Source organism: Hyperoodon ampullatus, assembly GCF_949752795.1.
Source record: "Hyperoodon ampullatus genome assembly, chromosome: 2".
NCBI lineage: Eukaryota > Metazoa > Chordata > Mammalia > Artiodactyla > Ziphiidae > Hyperoodon > Hyperoodon ampullatus.
This window is the reverse complement of record NC_136915.1, coordinates 9,904,631-9,923,316: the sequence shown is the minus strand read 5'-3', so window position 1 is coordinate 9,923,316 and position 18,686 is coordinate 9,904,631. Positions and strand designations below refer to the sequence as shown.

General features: G+C 43.9%; 1 protein-coding gene across 1 annotated transcript; it reads right to left on the bottom strand.

Annotated features, from left to right (window-relative positions):
• Positions 1-874: 874 nt before the first annotated feature.
• Positions 875-7,617, bottom strand: AADACL3 (arylacetamide deacetylase like 3; the record flags this gene model as incomplete). Its single annotated transcript, XM_079719795.1, is given in 5 exon segments — positions 875-1,382; positions 3,190-3,253; positions 4,579-4,611; positions 4,614-4,794; positions 7,450-7,617. Coding segments are annotated over 5 exon segments (954 nt in total).
• Positions 7,618-18,686: the final 11,069 nt, after the last annotated feature.

Here is an 18,686-nt window from a genome sequence, read left to right as displayed (position 1 = left end):
GTCCAGACTCTGGATGTGAGCAGGGCTGTCATACTATAAAATGCTTGGGCAGCAACCCAGCACATGTGTTTCTCATCACATTGAGGTGGTAGATTTAAACAGCCCAGTACAGAGCCTGGCATGCAGCTGGCTCTCAGGGAACATTTATTCCTATCCCTTTTCCATTCCCTGAGCCTCATGACGGGCTTCAGGAAGGATAGCAATGCATTGGTAAAGGAGAAGAGATGAGCATTGGGTCTCCAGATCAAACCAGCCATTGGGGGTGAAAGTGCTTTATTTCTCCCACGATCTGCAGAAGGAAGCAGCTTCAGAAATGAGCCCACCCAACAGTTCTTCCGGACACGAAAGTGTAACCCACTCATCTCCACTGGGCACCATCTTCCTGTGGCTCACCCACTCCTCACCAGCCCACTGTAGAAGAGCCGACCACCCAAATTTCCAGAAGGCCAGCTCATGTCCCTCTACCTATCTCCAGAGGCAGGGGTGAATCAAGACAACAATCCAGGAGGGGAACCTACCCAGACTCAACTCGGAGGCCTGTCTCAGAAGAGACAGTGCTCCCCAACAGCTGAGTGGCCACCAAAATATGTGCTTTCAGTGAGTGGGTCCTATTTCTCCAACAAAGCTGGTCTTCCTGCTGTGAATGGACCAAGAAGCCATCCAATGGGATTCCTCTCTGTCCCATGTTTCAGCATGAACTTTCAACTGAAAGCAAGGTAAGGGCAAACATGGGGAATTGGGCAGTAGACTTGGATATTGGCCTATAAAAACCACTGGCCAACCAGGAGCAGAGCCTCCTGAAGGCCAGATGGGGCCAGCATGAGAGCCTGGGCCATCCCTTTCAAAGGAATTTTTATTCCTAAGTGGCAGGTGGTCAACTTGCCCAGTGGTCCTTGACATCTCTTGCCACTTCCAAGGACCTTGACTCAGGCTTCAGTTTAGCTTGTATAGTGGAGTAAGTGTTAATGTGAGGGAGCACTCCCTCCATCCTCCATGCCCATCCAAGCACCAGGTGGAGTTGACCCCACCTTCCACCCCAGGGATGACTGCCCCAGGAGGGGCTGATGTCCAGGTAACCACACCAACGGTAGAAGGCCAAATTCTGCCTGAGCAGTGGAATGTCCTTGTTCCGCTGATAAGAAGGAGGCTGGAAATCCAGGGCTTGGAGAGCGGCGTAGATCAGGATCTGAGCACGGATCTTGGGGAGATCAGAACTGTCCACAAGGTTTTGACAGAGTATTGTTGCCACGCCCCCACCCACACTGTCACCACAGACCATGACCCAGGCTGGATCTGCCCCATATGTATTCAAGGACCTCAAGAAGTAGATGGTAGCCACCATGGAGTCTCTTACTATCACCAGAAACCTATGCTTGAGCATCCTGTGGTATCAGAAAAGGAAGTAAGGAGCACAGTGTCCACTCACCACAGAGCCCAAGACACCTGTGTCTAACATCCTTCAGCCCAGATTTCTTCCATTAACTTCTTTTTCTGAAGCCTGGGCAGGTGACATTAAGGTAGAAAGCTTAAACTAGGTGACAAACATAAAGACTTCAGTGCTGGGCATGTAGGCTCAGAAAGTGGTATGCTATTCCCACTGTCTCGATGACAACTGGGGGGACAGCCTGTGACCACAAGAGCCCTGTCATCCACCTAATGGTCAACAGCTTAGCTATTGCCAACATGATCCCCAGCTTTCTGAACCTACCTGATGCTGCTTCCCTGACTCATACCTGTTTTTATTCTTTTATAAGGCTTGCTTGGGTGTAGATTCTAAGTAATCCTGCCATGCTCACAAGTTTTGTGGGAGGATCTTGAAGACTTAAATACCAGAAGGGGCTAGCAGCTAACATATGGTCCCTCCAGATCAGCCGCGCCCACTCCAGACCATGGCTCCATGTTCATGCGGCTATGCCAGCTTGGCAGTGCTAGACCACCTCATCTTTCAAGAGATTCCAGAAATCTGGGGTTGGCAAGAAATTTCACCATTTTAAATGCTGGTCTCATGTGTTTTTTTTTTAATTTAAAAAAAAAAAGGAAATACTTTATGGACTCAACAAATCTTCTGTCAGCCATTTCTATTCTGAGGCTCCCTGTTCTAAGCTACCCTAGGTTCAGGCTGGGACAACAATGCTTTAAACTCCAAAACGCCATCTCCCTTGGAGTCATAAAATAACTTTCTTGCAAGGATTTGCTAGTATATTCTACTGATGACCTCTTGTTTCAGCACAACCAGAACGGTAAGGCATATAGTGGCCAACAACTGGGTCAAGATTTCCATCCCATTGCAGAAATAGTTTTGGAGCCAAGAATTATAAAGTGAGGAGTTTCTCCAGGTCTCTCTCTCTCATCCAGGACTGACTTCTGTAATTTTTACTTACTCCACTGGCTGTATTCCCACGAAGACGTGGGCAGTGGGTATTTCTTTATGGCATGTTGCATTTAAATGAAACTTCAGGAACTGCTTGATCAGGAGGAACCACCGTGGCGCTGGTGACGATGTGTCAGGCGGCAGGGCAGGAGGGCGAGCCCACACCACTATAGTGTTCAGTATGCTCCTCATATGTGTCCAGTTTGCCTGATGTGGAGACCCAGGGAGGGCCCGTCCCAGGTCTCTCCTGACCCTTCGAGGTTCCAGATTGTAGGGTGACACTCCCAGATTGGTTAAGAGAGAGAGTGGCTTTTTAATTTTTCCTGCTTCCTTCTGTGGCTCTCACCAGGGTGGACCTCCCTCTTGGAAGCACTTGGAAATGATGTAGCAGTGTTTGAAGTTGTCGGGCTTACAGCACAGGGTACTGTGGGCATTTAGTGGAGGGAGGTGCTAAGAGTTCGGAATGTGCAGGGCTATTCTGCTCAATGAAGAGTGTTCCACCCAGATGTGCACTGGTGGTGAAGCTCTGCACTGTATTTGCTTCACGAAGACCACCCCCCTGACCCCGTCCAGTTTTCAGATGATGCAGTGCTCAAAAGGCATCGTTTAAACATACCTACGGGTCACCTGCAGGAAGGAGTGCCCCATCTCTGCCTCTCCCTGTCTCTCCCTTCCCCTCCCTTTTCCTTGCTCTCCTTCTCACTGGCTTCTCACAACCCGTCCCCTGCTCCTGCTGTCTCCCCAGCCCCAGCCTCCCTCCCCATCATTGCCCTGGCACTCCTGGAATCCCAGCACCTCCCCATCTTCCCCTTACTCACCCAACTGCTAGAATCACTGAGTCACTCTCCCTGCACAAATGACAGCATAAGCCACGGTGAGTTTCTAGAAAATGAAAGGTTTGAAACATTCAAGCTAGGAAGACTAGTGGGTTTCCTTTGCCAGCCATCCTCAACTGGCCCTTCTCACTAACAACCATGACAGACGGAGTGCCTAGGTTGATTCTAACAAGGTTTTGCAGACTCTCCTCTAGCTCTCAGCAGCCTTCCTCTCTCAACCTTTTCACTACCTCTCCTCTGTGGCACTGTCTCAACAACTTTCTCTAAGACTCACCCCCCACCAACCCTGTCAATTCTCCAATTCATTCACAGCATCTGAGAAGCTGTCTGGCCATGGAGCACAGTGGTTCAGGGGGTGAGCTCTGGATTCAGACCCAAGTTCAAATCCCAAATTTGCCTCCTTTTAGCTTGACCTGAAGTGGTAGGGGGCAAGTCCCTTCACCTCCCTGAGGTTCAATTTCCCCTTCTGTAAAATGGGGATAATGACAGTGATAGGGCTGTTGGGGGCTTAGATGAGATCATACATATACACGGCTTCCACAGGATCTGCCATGGAAATATTAATATTAATAAATATCAACCAATAAATATTGGCTATTACTACCATTGATAACGCAGACCAAATCAAAACCATGGTCGCATTAAATCCCTTATTCTCAAAGACTACATGACCCTGGCATTCCACAGGTTAGAAAGCACTATATAAAGGTGGTTTTTCTCCTTAATTCATGATGGAAAAAATTAAAACAATAACATCGTCTCAATTTTGCATTTTTGCCCTCATTAATTTTTATCAACTCTTTGTTGAGAAAAAAGAGTTGAGAAAAGCTGTCTGCCTGTACCGGAATTTGCCTTAATCAATAGCTATTGTGAAACAATTGTGTGTTTAATTATTTTCATTTTTTTTAAATCCTTATTTCCAGCTAAATAGAGGCAGTGGTCACGCAACATTTCAATGTACTGAATGCCACTGAACTGTACACTTTAAAATGGTTAATTTTATGTTACGTGAATTGTATATATTTATATACATATATACACACACATATATATACACACAGACACATACATAGATACACATACACAGGCATATATATACATAGGTACTATATATACATATATATATATATACACATAGGTACTATATATATATATATCCTTACTTCCAGGAAGTGGTCAATACATTCCATATCTTAGCCTGAATGATCTGGGCCCCGCTAACTGTCCTGGTGTTCCCTGGTCATAATAGCAGCTTTGAGACCTTGGGGAGATGACAGGAGCGCCACCGCCCGCTGGAAGATGGGTGTCCACCCAGCTCTGCTCTGAGAAGATCACACTCCGGGCGGGGTGGTCTGAGGGAAGGACTCTTACTCAAGCTCCCTACGATGCCCCCGCCACCTTGCAGAACACGATGCCAGACCTGAGGGTGCTTGAGGACGCCTTGGGCTGGTACAGCTTCACAGGGATCCTCCCGTACCAGAGGTCCTTGACTATCCTATCCGGATCCTTCTTTAGCGGCACCAGCTCGTGAATGAAACGGACAAATTGGGGCATAGAACAGATTCTCAGTTTCTCAAAAATCGTCCCCTGTTGGTGAGAGAAGAGGAAATGGGGCGGGGAGGGTTTCAGCGTGTGCCATGCCGGAGCCCTGCCACCGCGGCCCCCTCTGCAGAGCGGCTGGAGGACAGACTGGACCTGCAGCCCTGCAGGTCCCCGCGCTGTGCCTCCATCACACCTGCAGAAAATTCACCCCCGCCCAGGCCCACGCTGCCCCAGCACCAGCCCGTCTCCATACTCTCTCCCCAGACACCGGACACCCAGCCCCACAAACCAGGTTTCTGGCCACCCCTCGAGGGTCCCTCCAATCTGGAACGCCCCCCACCTCAGCCTGGATGTGACGTCTCTTCCCAGGGAGACGCTCTGGACCACCCTAGTCATCATGGCCATCCTGAGCATTTGCTGCTATTTTTAAGACGTGATGATGACTGCATTGTGGTTATGTTTTTAAAAGGGATGGGGAGACAGTTCTTAGTTTTTAGAGATACCTACAGAAATATTTTTAGATAAAATAATACCACGTCCAGGATCCACTCTTGAGAAAATGGGAATGAGGGTAAATGTGGGAGCACAGATGAAATGAGATTGGCTGGGAGTCAATAATCATGAATGCTCTGGGTTGGGTGCCTGGAGCTTCTTTATATTATTCTGTCTCCTTTGAGTTATGTCTGTAAGTTTGCAGGATAAAAAATAAATATAGGGCTTCCCTGGTGGCGCAGTGGTTGAGAGTCCGCCTGCCGATGCAGGGGACATGGGTTCGTGCCCCGGTCCAGGAGGATCCCACATGCCGCGGAGCGGCTGGGCCCATGAGCCATGGCCGCTGAGCCTGCGCGTCCGGAGCCTGTGCTCCGCAACGGGAGAGGCCACAACAGCGAGAGGCCCGCCTACCGCAATCAATCAATCAATCAATCAATAAAAACGGAATGTGGGCTCTCCCCCAGGCACTCTCTTTCCAGTGGTTCCTCACTCTTCCTGTACCAAGGCCACTGTAGCTTTTAGTGAAGCTCGTGGATGTTTTCACAGAATACCTTTGAAGACATCAAATAAAATACATGGGTTTATTACATTTTACTGAAACATGGTTATCAAAATACTAGAGTAAATGTATGCTGTAATAATATACCTAATATGCTTCCTTATTAGCACACTAAATAGAAGATCTAGTGGCTGGTCTAATACTATCATAATTTCAAAGGAATGAGGCACATATGCGATATTTTGCAATCTCTGCAGTAGCTATAATAGGCTCTGAAAATATCCGTGATTCCTCTTGGTGACAAAGTCAAGGGTTCTGCTATCCCAGCGGTAGTTTGTCCCCTTCATGCATAATGAAAGGAAATAATACTACATTTGCATTAGAGGTTAGTGAAAATGGGGCAATTTCCACCCCATCCAAATTCATGGGCTCTTTGCATTCTGTTGCCCTTGGGGGGTTCTAGGAACCCCAGGTTAAGAAGCCCTACTGCACTCTACTGCCCTGTTTTACTCTCCTCACAGCACCTGCCACTCTGTCACTTGGTTTATTTGTAGTGAGTTTGCTTATTTATTGCTGCCTCTTCACCCCTCCCTGCCATGAGTGTCCAAACTCCCTGCAGGCCGACTCTGTCTGGGACTTTATTCTCTTGCCCATCACTGATCCTCCGAGCTGGAAAGGGAGAATGACACACAGCAGTTACACAACACAACTTTGTAGAAAAAAACAAATAAAAAAAATAGCAATAAGGCTATTATTTATGAACGGCTTACTCTGTGCCAGGCATGTAAAGCCCACTCTGGATAGATTAACTCATTGCATCCCCACCAAATGCTCTGAAGTGGGGTCTCTTACTTTCCCTGATTTTGCAGATGAGGAAACTGAGTCACTATATTTGGAAACCTGGAGTGTAGACTATGAGACTCAAGGCCAGAAAAACCACAGGACTGAACCATCCCATCTTGTAGAAGCTGAGCCTGCAGGTAAGAAACCTGGTTCCTGGGTTCTCCTCCCTCAAGGTCTACAGGGAGAACAGGTGCTTGCAATTCCTTTGCATGAAGTAAGAGACTTAAGAAACATATTTCCTATATTCAGTCTCTGTCAGCCCTTCTGGAAAAGTACAGCGAATCCTTATTGGCACCATTTACTCGATCCTCGCCATGATCTACTTCCAAGGATCTGATTAAATTACACACACCAGCAACAATGAGCAGGGTCTGACTATAGGACAGGAACAGTTTTCCATCTCTCAAAAGCAACAAAATATTTTTCTAAAAAGTCACATTCTGTAGTTTTGCTCATCTGCCCTAATTTACCCATCTGCTACATTTCTTTATCGTGTTGTTGGCTGCTTCTAGGTAGCAGGTAGGTAGTAACAAGGGCCCTGTGAAGATTATTCCTATCGTCACAGCTTCACAGAGTGGTGGGTGCTGTGAAAAAAATAAGACAGGAGGCAGGATGGAATTTCTCTGTTAGCTGAGAAAGTGAATCATTTTCTGAATGTTGTGGCTCTTAGCCCAGTCCAGCTTGAGAAACACCAGGAAGAGGTTAAGGACCATGTTACCCAATAGAAATTATTCAGGTCTGAAATATGCTGTCAGCCTCCACTGCCATGATACCACTATTAATTCAACTAGAAGATTCTGGCGCGTGTTTTCCCAACCCCCTCCTTAATCCTCAGAAAGAGCAGACAAGTAAAACACAAAACTCACCCATGTCACCAACAGCTGGAAGAAGCAATGGAGGACCTGAAGTTTCACGGGGTGGCCAACGGCTGCAGGGATGTCTGCAGTGAGGAAGTGGTTGCCGACAACCCACAGCCCCACCCCCATGGAGAACACGCAGGCTGTAGCAAGGACCAGAAGCAGGAACGAGAACATCTTGCTGATTCCACCACGGGAGAGGCCTGTGCTCAGGAGGCTGTGCTCAGGACAGGCTATTTAGGACTCGGATGGGAGTCAGCAGACCTCCTCCACTTATACATCACAACCTGCCCTCACCGCCTCCCCATGTCCTGCAAGCATTGGTCCAACCAGGTGAGTCACAGACTCAGGTGAGGGCCTGGTTCTAGGACAGGGCCCGTGCGGAGGAGAAAGTGGCTCGTGCAACCTGATGCAGCTGGAAAGGAGAGCTCTGAAGTCGGAGCTTGCATCCCGGAATTGCTACTAGAAATGGCCTTGGATAAGTCACCGTAGACATCACAAACACTATTCCCTCCACCAGCCCTGGGACCTCATCACCACCTCCTAATTCCGCTCTGGTTGCACTTACTGATCCTCAGCCGGCCAAGGAGGCCCCAGGGCCTAGGTACTTACACTTACCTGCACAACATTCTTCCCTGAGACTTCAGCTCACTTCAACCCCTCCTCTGTTGTGACTCTGCGACTCTGCTCAAATGTCACCTTCTGAGTGAGGCCGTCCCTGGCCACCTTATTTAACACTGTAAGTACCCACAAGCCTTCCTATACCCACCCTGGTCCTACCTGCGTACTCTGTCTCTATGGCCTTTATCATTGCCTGAGGTACCACGTGTTTCACTTGTTCACTTACTGCCTTGAACATAACCTCTGTGAGGACAGGAATTTTTGTTTTCTTACTTGCTTTGTCCTCAAAGGCTAGATCACGGTTTGGTACATGGTAGGTGCTCAGCAATGTCTGTTGAATGAAGGAATGAATAAACAGGCTTTGTCCTTTTCATCATAAAGCAGAAAAAAAAAAAAAGCTGAGCTCACCTTGTCTTTCCAGGTTGAGTCAGAGATTGATATAAGCGTTCAAAGTCTTCCCTAACAACAAAGTCCCTCATCGTCTGTAACAATGATGATGTCTACTATCTTTCTCACCTCCCCACCGTGGTGTCAGGGCAGCAGTTTTTACACAGGGGGATTTTACCCCCCCCCCAGGACACATCTGGAGACATTTTTGGTTGTCACAACTCCGTGGGGGCAGGGACTGACACTGGCATCTCGCCGGTCGATGCCAGAGATTTTGGGAAGCATCGTACAGTGCACAGGATGGGCCCCAGAACAAGGAATTATCTGGTCCAATGTATCAATAGTGACAAGGATGAAAAACCCTGAGTTAGTAAGACTTGGATTTGAACCCTGCCGAATGCCAGCATTCTGATCATGAGCAAGTTATACTCTCTAATCCCCCAGTTCCAAATCTGTAAAATGGGGTGGATAATAATAGTATCCCCATGGGGTTGTTGGCTGCATCAAAGGCACCGTGTCTGTAAGCATCTAGCCTGAGTCTGGGTGTGGGAACACAATAGGTGTCAGGGAGCAAGGCCAAGACATTTCTATGTGTTCTCCAAACCCCTTCACTCCCATTGTGGAGGGAAAAGCACACAGGTGATAACACTTAATCTAGCCCCTGCTGCTTCTGGAGTGACCACATGATGTGTTCTGGCCAGGGACTGTGAGTCACCGTGCTGCCGCCACTTCCAAGCCTGGTATTAGAAGGTTCATGTGATCCCTCATGCTCGCTCTCTTCAGAAAGGAGGGACTCCTGATGGCTAAGCTTCACAGTGGCAGAGCCTGGATCTCCGTGTCAGTCCTGAAGGTGAGATGCCGGAAAGGGGACCCAGCAGGACCACCTGTCAGGTGTTGCCTGATGGGGTATGCAGGTTGGTGGTGTTAAACAACTGAGATACAGGATTATTGGTCATGGCTACTAGCCTCTCCTGGCTCGTATTGATGCAGTGGCAGTATGAAAGCTGGGAAGGACTTCTGCAACGTCAGAGTCTAAATTTACTTTCATTCTGCGTAACTCTTGTTTATTTCCTTGCGCTTTTATCCTTTCACTGCAAGACACTGAACTCACTCCCAGGAAAGCCACTGATCCTGACACCTGAACCCTGCATCCACCGCCATCTGAGGTGAGCAGTGAAGGAACCCAGACTGGCAGACACCCAGGCACTCTTCCACCTCTGCTTCTGACCTAGCACGATAAGACTGGGCAATTTACTCACCCTCTCTCTGCTGGCAGCTTCTTCACTTATAAAACAAAGCTGGGGTTCCAACTCTGTGTCCGGTGCTGAGCCAAACCCTCTGCGTGTGTTAATACATTTAGCTCTCCCATCAACGCTTTATTTAGGTAGACTCTCTTCTTGTCCCCATTTTATGGATAAGGAAACTCAGCCTCTGTGAGGCGAAGTAGCTTCCCCAAGGTCACGATACTCATAAACCTAAGTTGTAGGGGAGCCTCATAACCAAGCAAGGCTCTTCTCAGGCCCTTATTTTGAGCACTGCCAAAATTTCAATGAATAAAGAAAACACTCAGCAGATCTTACCTACACCTCAACCAGTCTCCCATCCAGCCCCTGCGGAAACTTGGCTGAACAGGAATAGACTCAGCAGGAACTCCCAGCTCACTGCATAACCGGCAGCCAGGTTAAAAATCTGTGTCAGGCCTAAGATTTATTATTTTATGACAAAGGTAAAGAAGAGTCTATCAGCTATTCAGACTTACTGATTTTTTTAAAACATCCTTTTTTTTTTTAAGTCTGCAAGTAATACGCATTCATTTTGGTGTATCACCATACTGACTTTTTTCCACACTAGCAGCGGAGTCCCTTGCCTGTAGGATAGAGCTGTGTCAGGCATTTAAATAATACTTTCTGGATTTTTGTGATGTTGGTGGTATTTCCAGCTTTTAAAAATGTGTAGTTTTCCCATAATTCAAAAAGAGACATGTACTACAATGTTCGTTGCAGCACTATTTACAATCGCCAGGACATGGAAGCAACCTAAGTGTCCATCGACAGATGAATGGATAAAGAAGGTGTGGCACATATATACAAGGGAATATTACTCAGCCATAAAAAGAAAGAAAATTGAGTTATTTGTAGTGAGGTGGATGGACATAGAGTCTGTCATACAGAGTGAAGTAAGTCAGAAAGAGAAAAACAGATACTGTATGCTAACGCATATATATGGAATCTAAAAAAAAAAAAAAGTTTCTGAAGAACCTAGGGGCAGGACAGAATAAAGATGCAGACATAGAGAATGGACTTGAGGACACGGGAGAGGGAAGGGTAAGCTGGGATGAAGTGAGAGAGTGGCATGGACATATATACACTACAAAGTGTGAAATAGATAGCTAGTGGGAAGCAGCCACACAGCACAGGGAGATCAGCTCTGTGCTTTGTGACCACCTAGAGGGGTAGGGTAGGGAGGGTGGGAGGGAGACGCAAGAGGGAGGGGATATGGGGATATATGTATATGTACAGATGATTCACTTTGTTATACAGCAGAAACTAACACACCATTGTAAAGCAATTATACTCCAATAAAGATGTTAAAAACAAACAAAAAAAAACCTTCCTGTACTTCAGCTGATTTTCTTGTATTATCTTTTCTCTGAGGTATTGGATACATAATTAGTTAAAAGAGTGTTTACTGTTACATGAATATTAAGTAGTATCATCTTTATTCTGTCTGAAGAACTACATTCAGAGAAGCTGACCTCCTGATCAAAACAGGAGTTTAAGATTCTTTGGGTTTGGAATACATTAACTTTTTGCATTTGAAATTTTTTTCTGCAAGCTAAATATTCTGTCTTGTTCACATTAAACTAATGAGCTCAGTAAAAAAAATAAAATAAAATAAAAAATTTTTTAAATTTGTAGTTTTCTGTGTTTTCTTTTCTTATTCTAAATATGTACTCACTTTTAAACCTGAATTGTATTCATAATTTTGCATTCCTTTTCTTGAAGAAAACTCTCAAAATTGTATAAACCCCACAAAACCTGGATCCCCAGGGTGTGTGTGTGTGTGTGTGTGTGTGTGTGTGTGTGTTTAAATGGGAGCAGATGGGATATGTTCTTTGGAACCTGTTCTTTTTTTTTTTTTGAATTTTATTTTATTTATTTTTTTAGAACAGCAGGTTCTTATTAGTCATCAATTTTATACACATCAGTGTATACATCAATCCCAGTTGCCCAATTCATCACACCACTACCACCCTGCCGGCCACTTTCCCCCCTTGGTGTCCATACGTTTGTTCTCTACATCTGTGTCTCTATTTCTGCCTGGAAAATGTTCTTTTCACTCAATAATTTTCCATGCCAATAAAAGTAATTATATAACATAATTTTCAGTGATTATAGAATATTTCATTATTCCACCATTTCTTGTGCTGTAATTTAGTTCACCAATCCCTTATTGTTAGACATCTACATTTTCTGTTTTTTCCTAAATCTTTTCATAACTCTCAATTATTTCTCTGGAATAACTCTCTAAATGTGGAACTGATGGGTCAAACATAAAAATATTTTCAGGCTTTTGATGCATATGAACATGTTACCCTTCAGAGAAGTTGTATCAATTTACACTCCTACCCAAACTAGACCCCAGAATGATTTTTTTTCCAGTTCTCTCACCAACACTGGATATTACCATTGTGTTTGAATTTGGCCAGCTTTGATGTCTTTTTAAAATTATCTCTCAGTGTTATTTTAGTTTGCATTTCTTTGAATCTAATGAAGTAAACCATTGTTTCATATTTTATTGGTTGACTTTCTTCTCTTGTGGATTCATATGAATCAATTTTGTGTGTTCATACCCTTTATCTATTTTCCTGTTGATATATGTTTGTCTTTTTGCATTGACTTATACATGCTCTTTATATAGTAAAATGTTTGTTTTGTGCTTGTAAACATTCTTTTCTGGTTGTTTGCCTTTTAACTTTATGTATTTTTCTGCACTGATGTTCATAATTTTTATTCAGTGAAATTTGTCATCTATTCTCTTACAACTCTTAGAAAAATTCTCTTACAGTACATGAAACTATGTGGCAATGATTTTGAAAATGGAGAACTTCCCTGTCAAAACGTAAGTACCAGAATTTCACACAAGAAATGCAAAATACAAATACATTGATTCTTATGAGAGGGATTGGAAAGTCTGTCATCATTGAGGTTTATAAAAATTAAAACATTTGTATGACAAAAAAATAATACAGACACAGAACTTATGGCATGAACATGGCAGTGTAGTTTCAGTATTTTCTCCTCTATTTGCCTGGAAATCATACAAAAGTACAAAGAGAATGAGGGGATAGATAAGAATCAATACAGAACCATTTTGTATGTCCTAGATATATTAATTAGGGTAGGTAATACTAGCTACTCTAACAAATGATCCTCATATCTCAGATCTTGATAGAATAAAGACATATTTCCTTCTCACAGCCTAGACACTTGGGTGCCTCATGAACAACCATACCACGTGGTGATTGTAGGATCCACATTCCTTCCATCTATTTGTCTGTCATCCCCTAGGCCCTCACCGTGCTCTACCCTCCACTGCCTGCTCTGTACCTCACCAGGAGGCTGAGGGAAGAGAATGCTCATGTAGGAGAATTTAAGGGTCAGGCCTGGAAATACATTCCAATGGCCAGAACACATTCACATGGCTTCACCTAAATGCATGTGACCCTAGGAAATGCAAATCTTCCACGTACCTAAGATGAATATATAATGGAGTTTGGTGAATTCACAGGATTTTTCGGCCACATGGCCTTTCTTCCCCCAAGCAGGAAGAGATTTAATATAGGGAATTGGAAATTTGGGAAACTTTTGGGTGCGTGAAAAGAGCAAAGGTCAGAGGGAGGGGCAGGCTTTCTGTAAACAGGAAGTGCAGGTGTCATAGGAAACCACTGCTGCTGATTTCTGCAATGCAGAAGTGGGTGACCCTCTGGAGGGCACCTGGAGCCACACGCAAAACTTCGAGTCTTCTACCTGCTGATGCTCACGTGCCTGCACTCAGCTTCTGTTGAGAAAAATGACTTCGGCTTCTAGCTGCCTTCCAAATCTTACAGGAAGGTTTCTCTTGGGCAAACTGGAGCACTGCTGGCTGGAGAGTCTGGGAAATGCCATTCCCCTGCATCTAGCCCCTGGACAGAAGAAAGAGCTTAGAAGGGTAGGGAGGGTGCTGGGTGCCAGCATCTGACACAAGAAGTAAATGCTAGATTGATCATGACATTCAGACTCCTTGAAGCCCAACCATGAACTGCCTAGAAGTCCGTGGCCCTAGGTCAAGTATCCCTGGTATGTATCCTTGCAGTGTTACTCAGTACTTCTGTGAATTCATTAAGGAACTTCTAGCAGTATTTTCCTTTATGTATCTTGTTGCAGTGTTATTTGGCACAGAATTACACATTTATGGTGAAAGTTGCCTGTATCAGTTTGCTGGGGCTGCCATAGCAAAGTACCAGGGACTGGGGGGCTTAATCAACAATTCATTCTCTCACAGTCTGGAGGCAGGAAGCCCAACATCAAGGTGTTGGCAGGGTTGGTTCCCTCTGAGGGCTGTGAGGGAAGGATGTGTCCCAGGCCTCTCTCCTTGGTTTGTAAATGGCCACCTTCACCCTATGTCTCTGCACGTGGTCTTCCCTCTACACACGGCTGTGTCCAAACTGCCCTTTCTTACTGAAAACATGGGAAATGAAACAGTCACCAAGTCCAGGAAGCACAGAGAGCCCCAGGCAGGATAAACCCATGGAGAAACACGCTGAGATACATAGCAATCAAACTGACAAAAAATAAAGACAAAGAAAAATTATTAAAAGCAACAAGAGAAAAGCAACAAATAACAAACAAAGGAACTCCCATAAAGTTATCAGCAGATTTCTCAGCAGAAACTCTGCAGGTCAGAAGGGAGTGGCAAGATACATTTAAAGTGATGAAAGGGAAGAACCTACAACCAAGAATACCCTACCCAGCAAGGCTCTCTTGTAAATCAAAAGCTTTACAGAGAAGAAACAGCTAAGAGAATTCAGCACCACCAGACCAGCTTTGCAACAAATACTAAAGGAACTTCTCTAGGCAAAAAAAAAGAAAAGGCCACGACTAGAAACAAGAAAATTATGGGACTTCCCTGGTGGCACAGTGGTTAAGAATCTGCCTGCCAATTCAGGGGACATGGGTTTGATCCCTGATCTGGGAAGATCCCACAAGCTTTGGAGCAACTAAGTCCATGCACCACAACTACTGAGCCTGTGTGCTGCAACTACTGAAGCCCACAGGCCTGGAGCCCATGCTCCACAACTAGAGAAGCCACCGAAATAAAAAGCTCATGCAGCACAACGAAGAGTAGCCCCCTCACACCACAACTAGAGAAAAGAGCCTGCACCCAGCAACAAAGACCAAATGAGGCCAAGAAAAAAAAAAAAGAAACAAAGAAAGAAAAGAAAACTACTAATGGAAAAGCTCACCAGTAAAGGCAAACATACAGTAAGGGTAGTAAATCATCCACACACAAATATGATATCAAAGCAAGCAATTGTGAGAAGAGGAGAGTACAAATGTAGGATATTGGAAATACATTTGAAATTAACGGACCAACAACTTAAAACAGTCTTGTTTATATATAGACAGATAACCAACAAGGACCTACTGTATAGCACAGGGAACTCTGCTCAATATTCTGTAATAACCTAAACGGGAAAAGAATTTGAAAAAGAATAGATACATATATATGCATAATTAATCACTTTGCTGTACACCTGTAACTAACACAACACTGTTAATCAATTATACCCCAATATAAAATTAAAATTTTAAATAAAAATAAAAAATTTTAAGTAAAAAAATAAAATAAAATAAAAGAGGAGATTGGTTCAAGATGGCAGAGTAGGACATTCACTCACTCCCTCTTGAAAGAACATCAGAATCACAACTAACTGTTGAACAATCATTGACAGGAACACACTGGAATTCACCAAAAAAGATACCCCACATCCAAAGACAAAGGAGAACCTACAATGAGATGGTAGGAGGGGTGCAGTCACAATAAAATCAAATCCCATAACCACTGGGTGGGTGACTCACAAACTGGAGAACAATTATAAAACAGAAGTCCACCCATTGGAGTGAAAGTTCTGAACCCCATGTCAGGCTTCCCAACCTGGGGGTCCAGCAATGAGAGGAGGAATTCCCAGAATCAGACTTTGAAGGCTAGTGGGATTTGATTGCAGGACTTTGACAGGACTGGGGGAAAGAGAGACTCGATTCTTGAAGGGCACACACAAAGTAGTGTGTTCATCAGGACCCAGGGGGAAGGAGCAGTGACCCCAGAGAAGATTGAACCAGACCTATCTGCTACTGTTGGAGGTCCTCCTGCAGAGGCAGGTGGTGGCTGTCGTTCACCATGAGGACAAGGGCACTGGCAGCAAAAGTTTTGGGAAGTATACCTTGGCATGAGCCCTCCAGGAGTCTGCCATTAACCCCACCAAAGAGAAGTAGCTTCTAGTGCTGGGTCGCCTCAGGCCAAACAACCAACAGGGAGGGAACTCAGCCCACCCATCAGCAGACAAGCTGATTAAAGTTTTACTGAGATCTACCCACCAGCGCAGCACCCAGCTCTACCCACCACCAGTCCCTCCCATCAGGAAACTTGCACAAGCCTCTTAGATAACCTCATCCACCAGAGAGCAGACAGCAGAAGCAAGAAGAACTACAATCCTGCAGCCTGTGGAAAGAAAACCACATTCTTAGAAAGATAGACAAAATGAAAAGGCAGAGGACTATGTACCAGATGAAGGAACAAGATAAAACCCCAGAAAAACAACTAAATGAAGTGGAGATAGGCAACACTTTAGAAAAGAATTAAGAATAATGATAGTGAAGATGATCCAGGACCTCAGAAAAAGAATGGAGGCAAAGATCAAGAAGACACAAGAAATGTTTAACAAAGACCTAGAAGAATTAAAGAACCAACACTTAGAAGAATTAAAGAACAAACAGAGATGAACAATACAATAACTGAAGTAAAAAAATACACTAGAAGGAATCAATAGCAGAATAACTGAGGCAGAAGAACGGATAAGTGACCTGGAAGACAGAATGTTAGAATTCACTGCCCTGGAACAGAATAAAGAAAAAAGACTGAAAAGAAATGAAGACAGTCTAAGAGACCTCTGGGACAACATAAAATACACCAACATTCACACTATAGGGGTCCAGAAGGAGAAGAGAGAGAGAAAGGACCCGAGAAAATATTTCAAGAGATTATAGTCCAACACTTCCCTAACATGGGAAAGGAAATAGCCACCCAAGTCCAGGAAGCACAGAGAGTCCCAGGTAGCATAAACCCAAGGAGAAACATGCTGAGACACATAGTAATCAAATTGACAAAAATTAAAGACAAAGAAAAATTATTAAAAGCAACAAAGGAAAAATGACAAATAATATACAAAGGAACTCCCATAAGGTTAACAGCTGATTTCTCAACAGAAACTCTACAATCCAGAAGGGAGTGGCATGATATACTTAAAGTGCTGAAAGGGAAGAACTTACAACCCAGATTATTCTACCCAGCAAGGATCTCATTCAGATTCAATGGAGAAATCAAAAGCTGTACAGACAAGAAAAAGCTAAAAGAATTCAGCACCACCAAACCAGCTTTACAACAAATGCTAAAGGAACTTCTCTAAGTGGGAAACACAAGAGAAGAAAAGGACCTACAAAAACAAACCCAAAAAAATTAAGAAAATGGTAATAGGAACATACATAGAGATAATTACCTTAAATGTAGATGGATTAAATGCTTCAACCAAAGGACACAGGCTCGCTGAATGGATACAAAAACAAGACCCATATATATGCTGTCTACAAGAGACCCACTTCAGACCTAGGGACACATACAGACTGAAAGTGAGGGGATGGAAAAAGATATTCTATGCAAATGGTAATCAAAAGAAAGCAGGGGGGGGGCTTCCCTGGTGGCGCAGTGGTTGAGAGTCCACCTGCCGATGCAGGGGACACGGGTTTGTGCCCCGGTCTGGGAAGATCCCACATGCCGTGGAGCGGCTGGGCCCGTGAGCCATGGCTGCTGAGCCTGCGCGCCCGGCACCTGTGCTCCGCAATGGGAAAGTCCACAAAAATGAGAGGCCCACATACTGCAAAAAAAAAAAAAAAAAAAAAAAAAAGCAGGGGTAGCAATACTCATATGAGATAAAATAGACTTTAAAATAAAGAACGTTACAAGACACAAGGAAGGACACTGCATAATGATCAAGGGATCAATCCAAGAAGAAGATATAACAATTATAAATATATATGCACCCAACATAGGAGCACCTCAACATATAATGCAAATGCTAACAGCTACAAAAGAGGAAATTGATAGTAACACAATAATAGTGGGGGAATTTAACGCCTCACTTACACCAATGGACAGATCATACAGACAGAAAATTAATAAGGAAACAAAAGCTTTAAATGACACAATACACGAGATAGATTTAATTGATGTTTATAGGCCATTCCATTCAGAAACACTAGATTACACTTTCTTCTCAAGTGCAGATGTAACATTCTCCAGGATAGATCACATCTTGGGTCACAAATCAAGCTTTGGTATATTTAATGAAATTGAAATCATATCAAGCATCTTTTCCAACCACAATGCTATGAGATTAGAAATCAATTACAGGGAAAAAAAGTTAAAAAAAAACACAAACACATGGAGGCTAAACAACACGTTATTAAATAACCAAGAGATCACTGAAGAAATCAAATAGGAAATCAAAAAAATACCTAGAGACAAATGACAATGAAAACACGGCAATCCAAAACCTATGGGATGCAGCAAAGTCAGTTCTAAGAGGGAAGTTTATAGCAATACAATCTTACCTCAAAAACAAGAAAAGTCTCAAATAAAAATCTAATCTTACACCTAAAGGAACTAGAGAAAGAAGAACAAACAAAACCCAAAGTTAGTAGAAGGAAAGAAATCATAAAGATCAGAACAGAAGTAAATGAAATAGAAACAAAGAAAACAATAACAAAGATCAATAAAACTAAAAGCTGGTTCTTTGAGAGGATAAACAAAATTGATACACCATTAGCCAGACTCATCAAGAAAAAGAGGGAGAGGACTCAAATCAATAAAATTAAAAATGATGAAGTTACAACGGACTCTGCAGAAATACAAACCATCTTAAG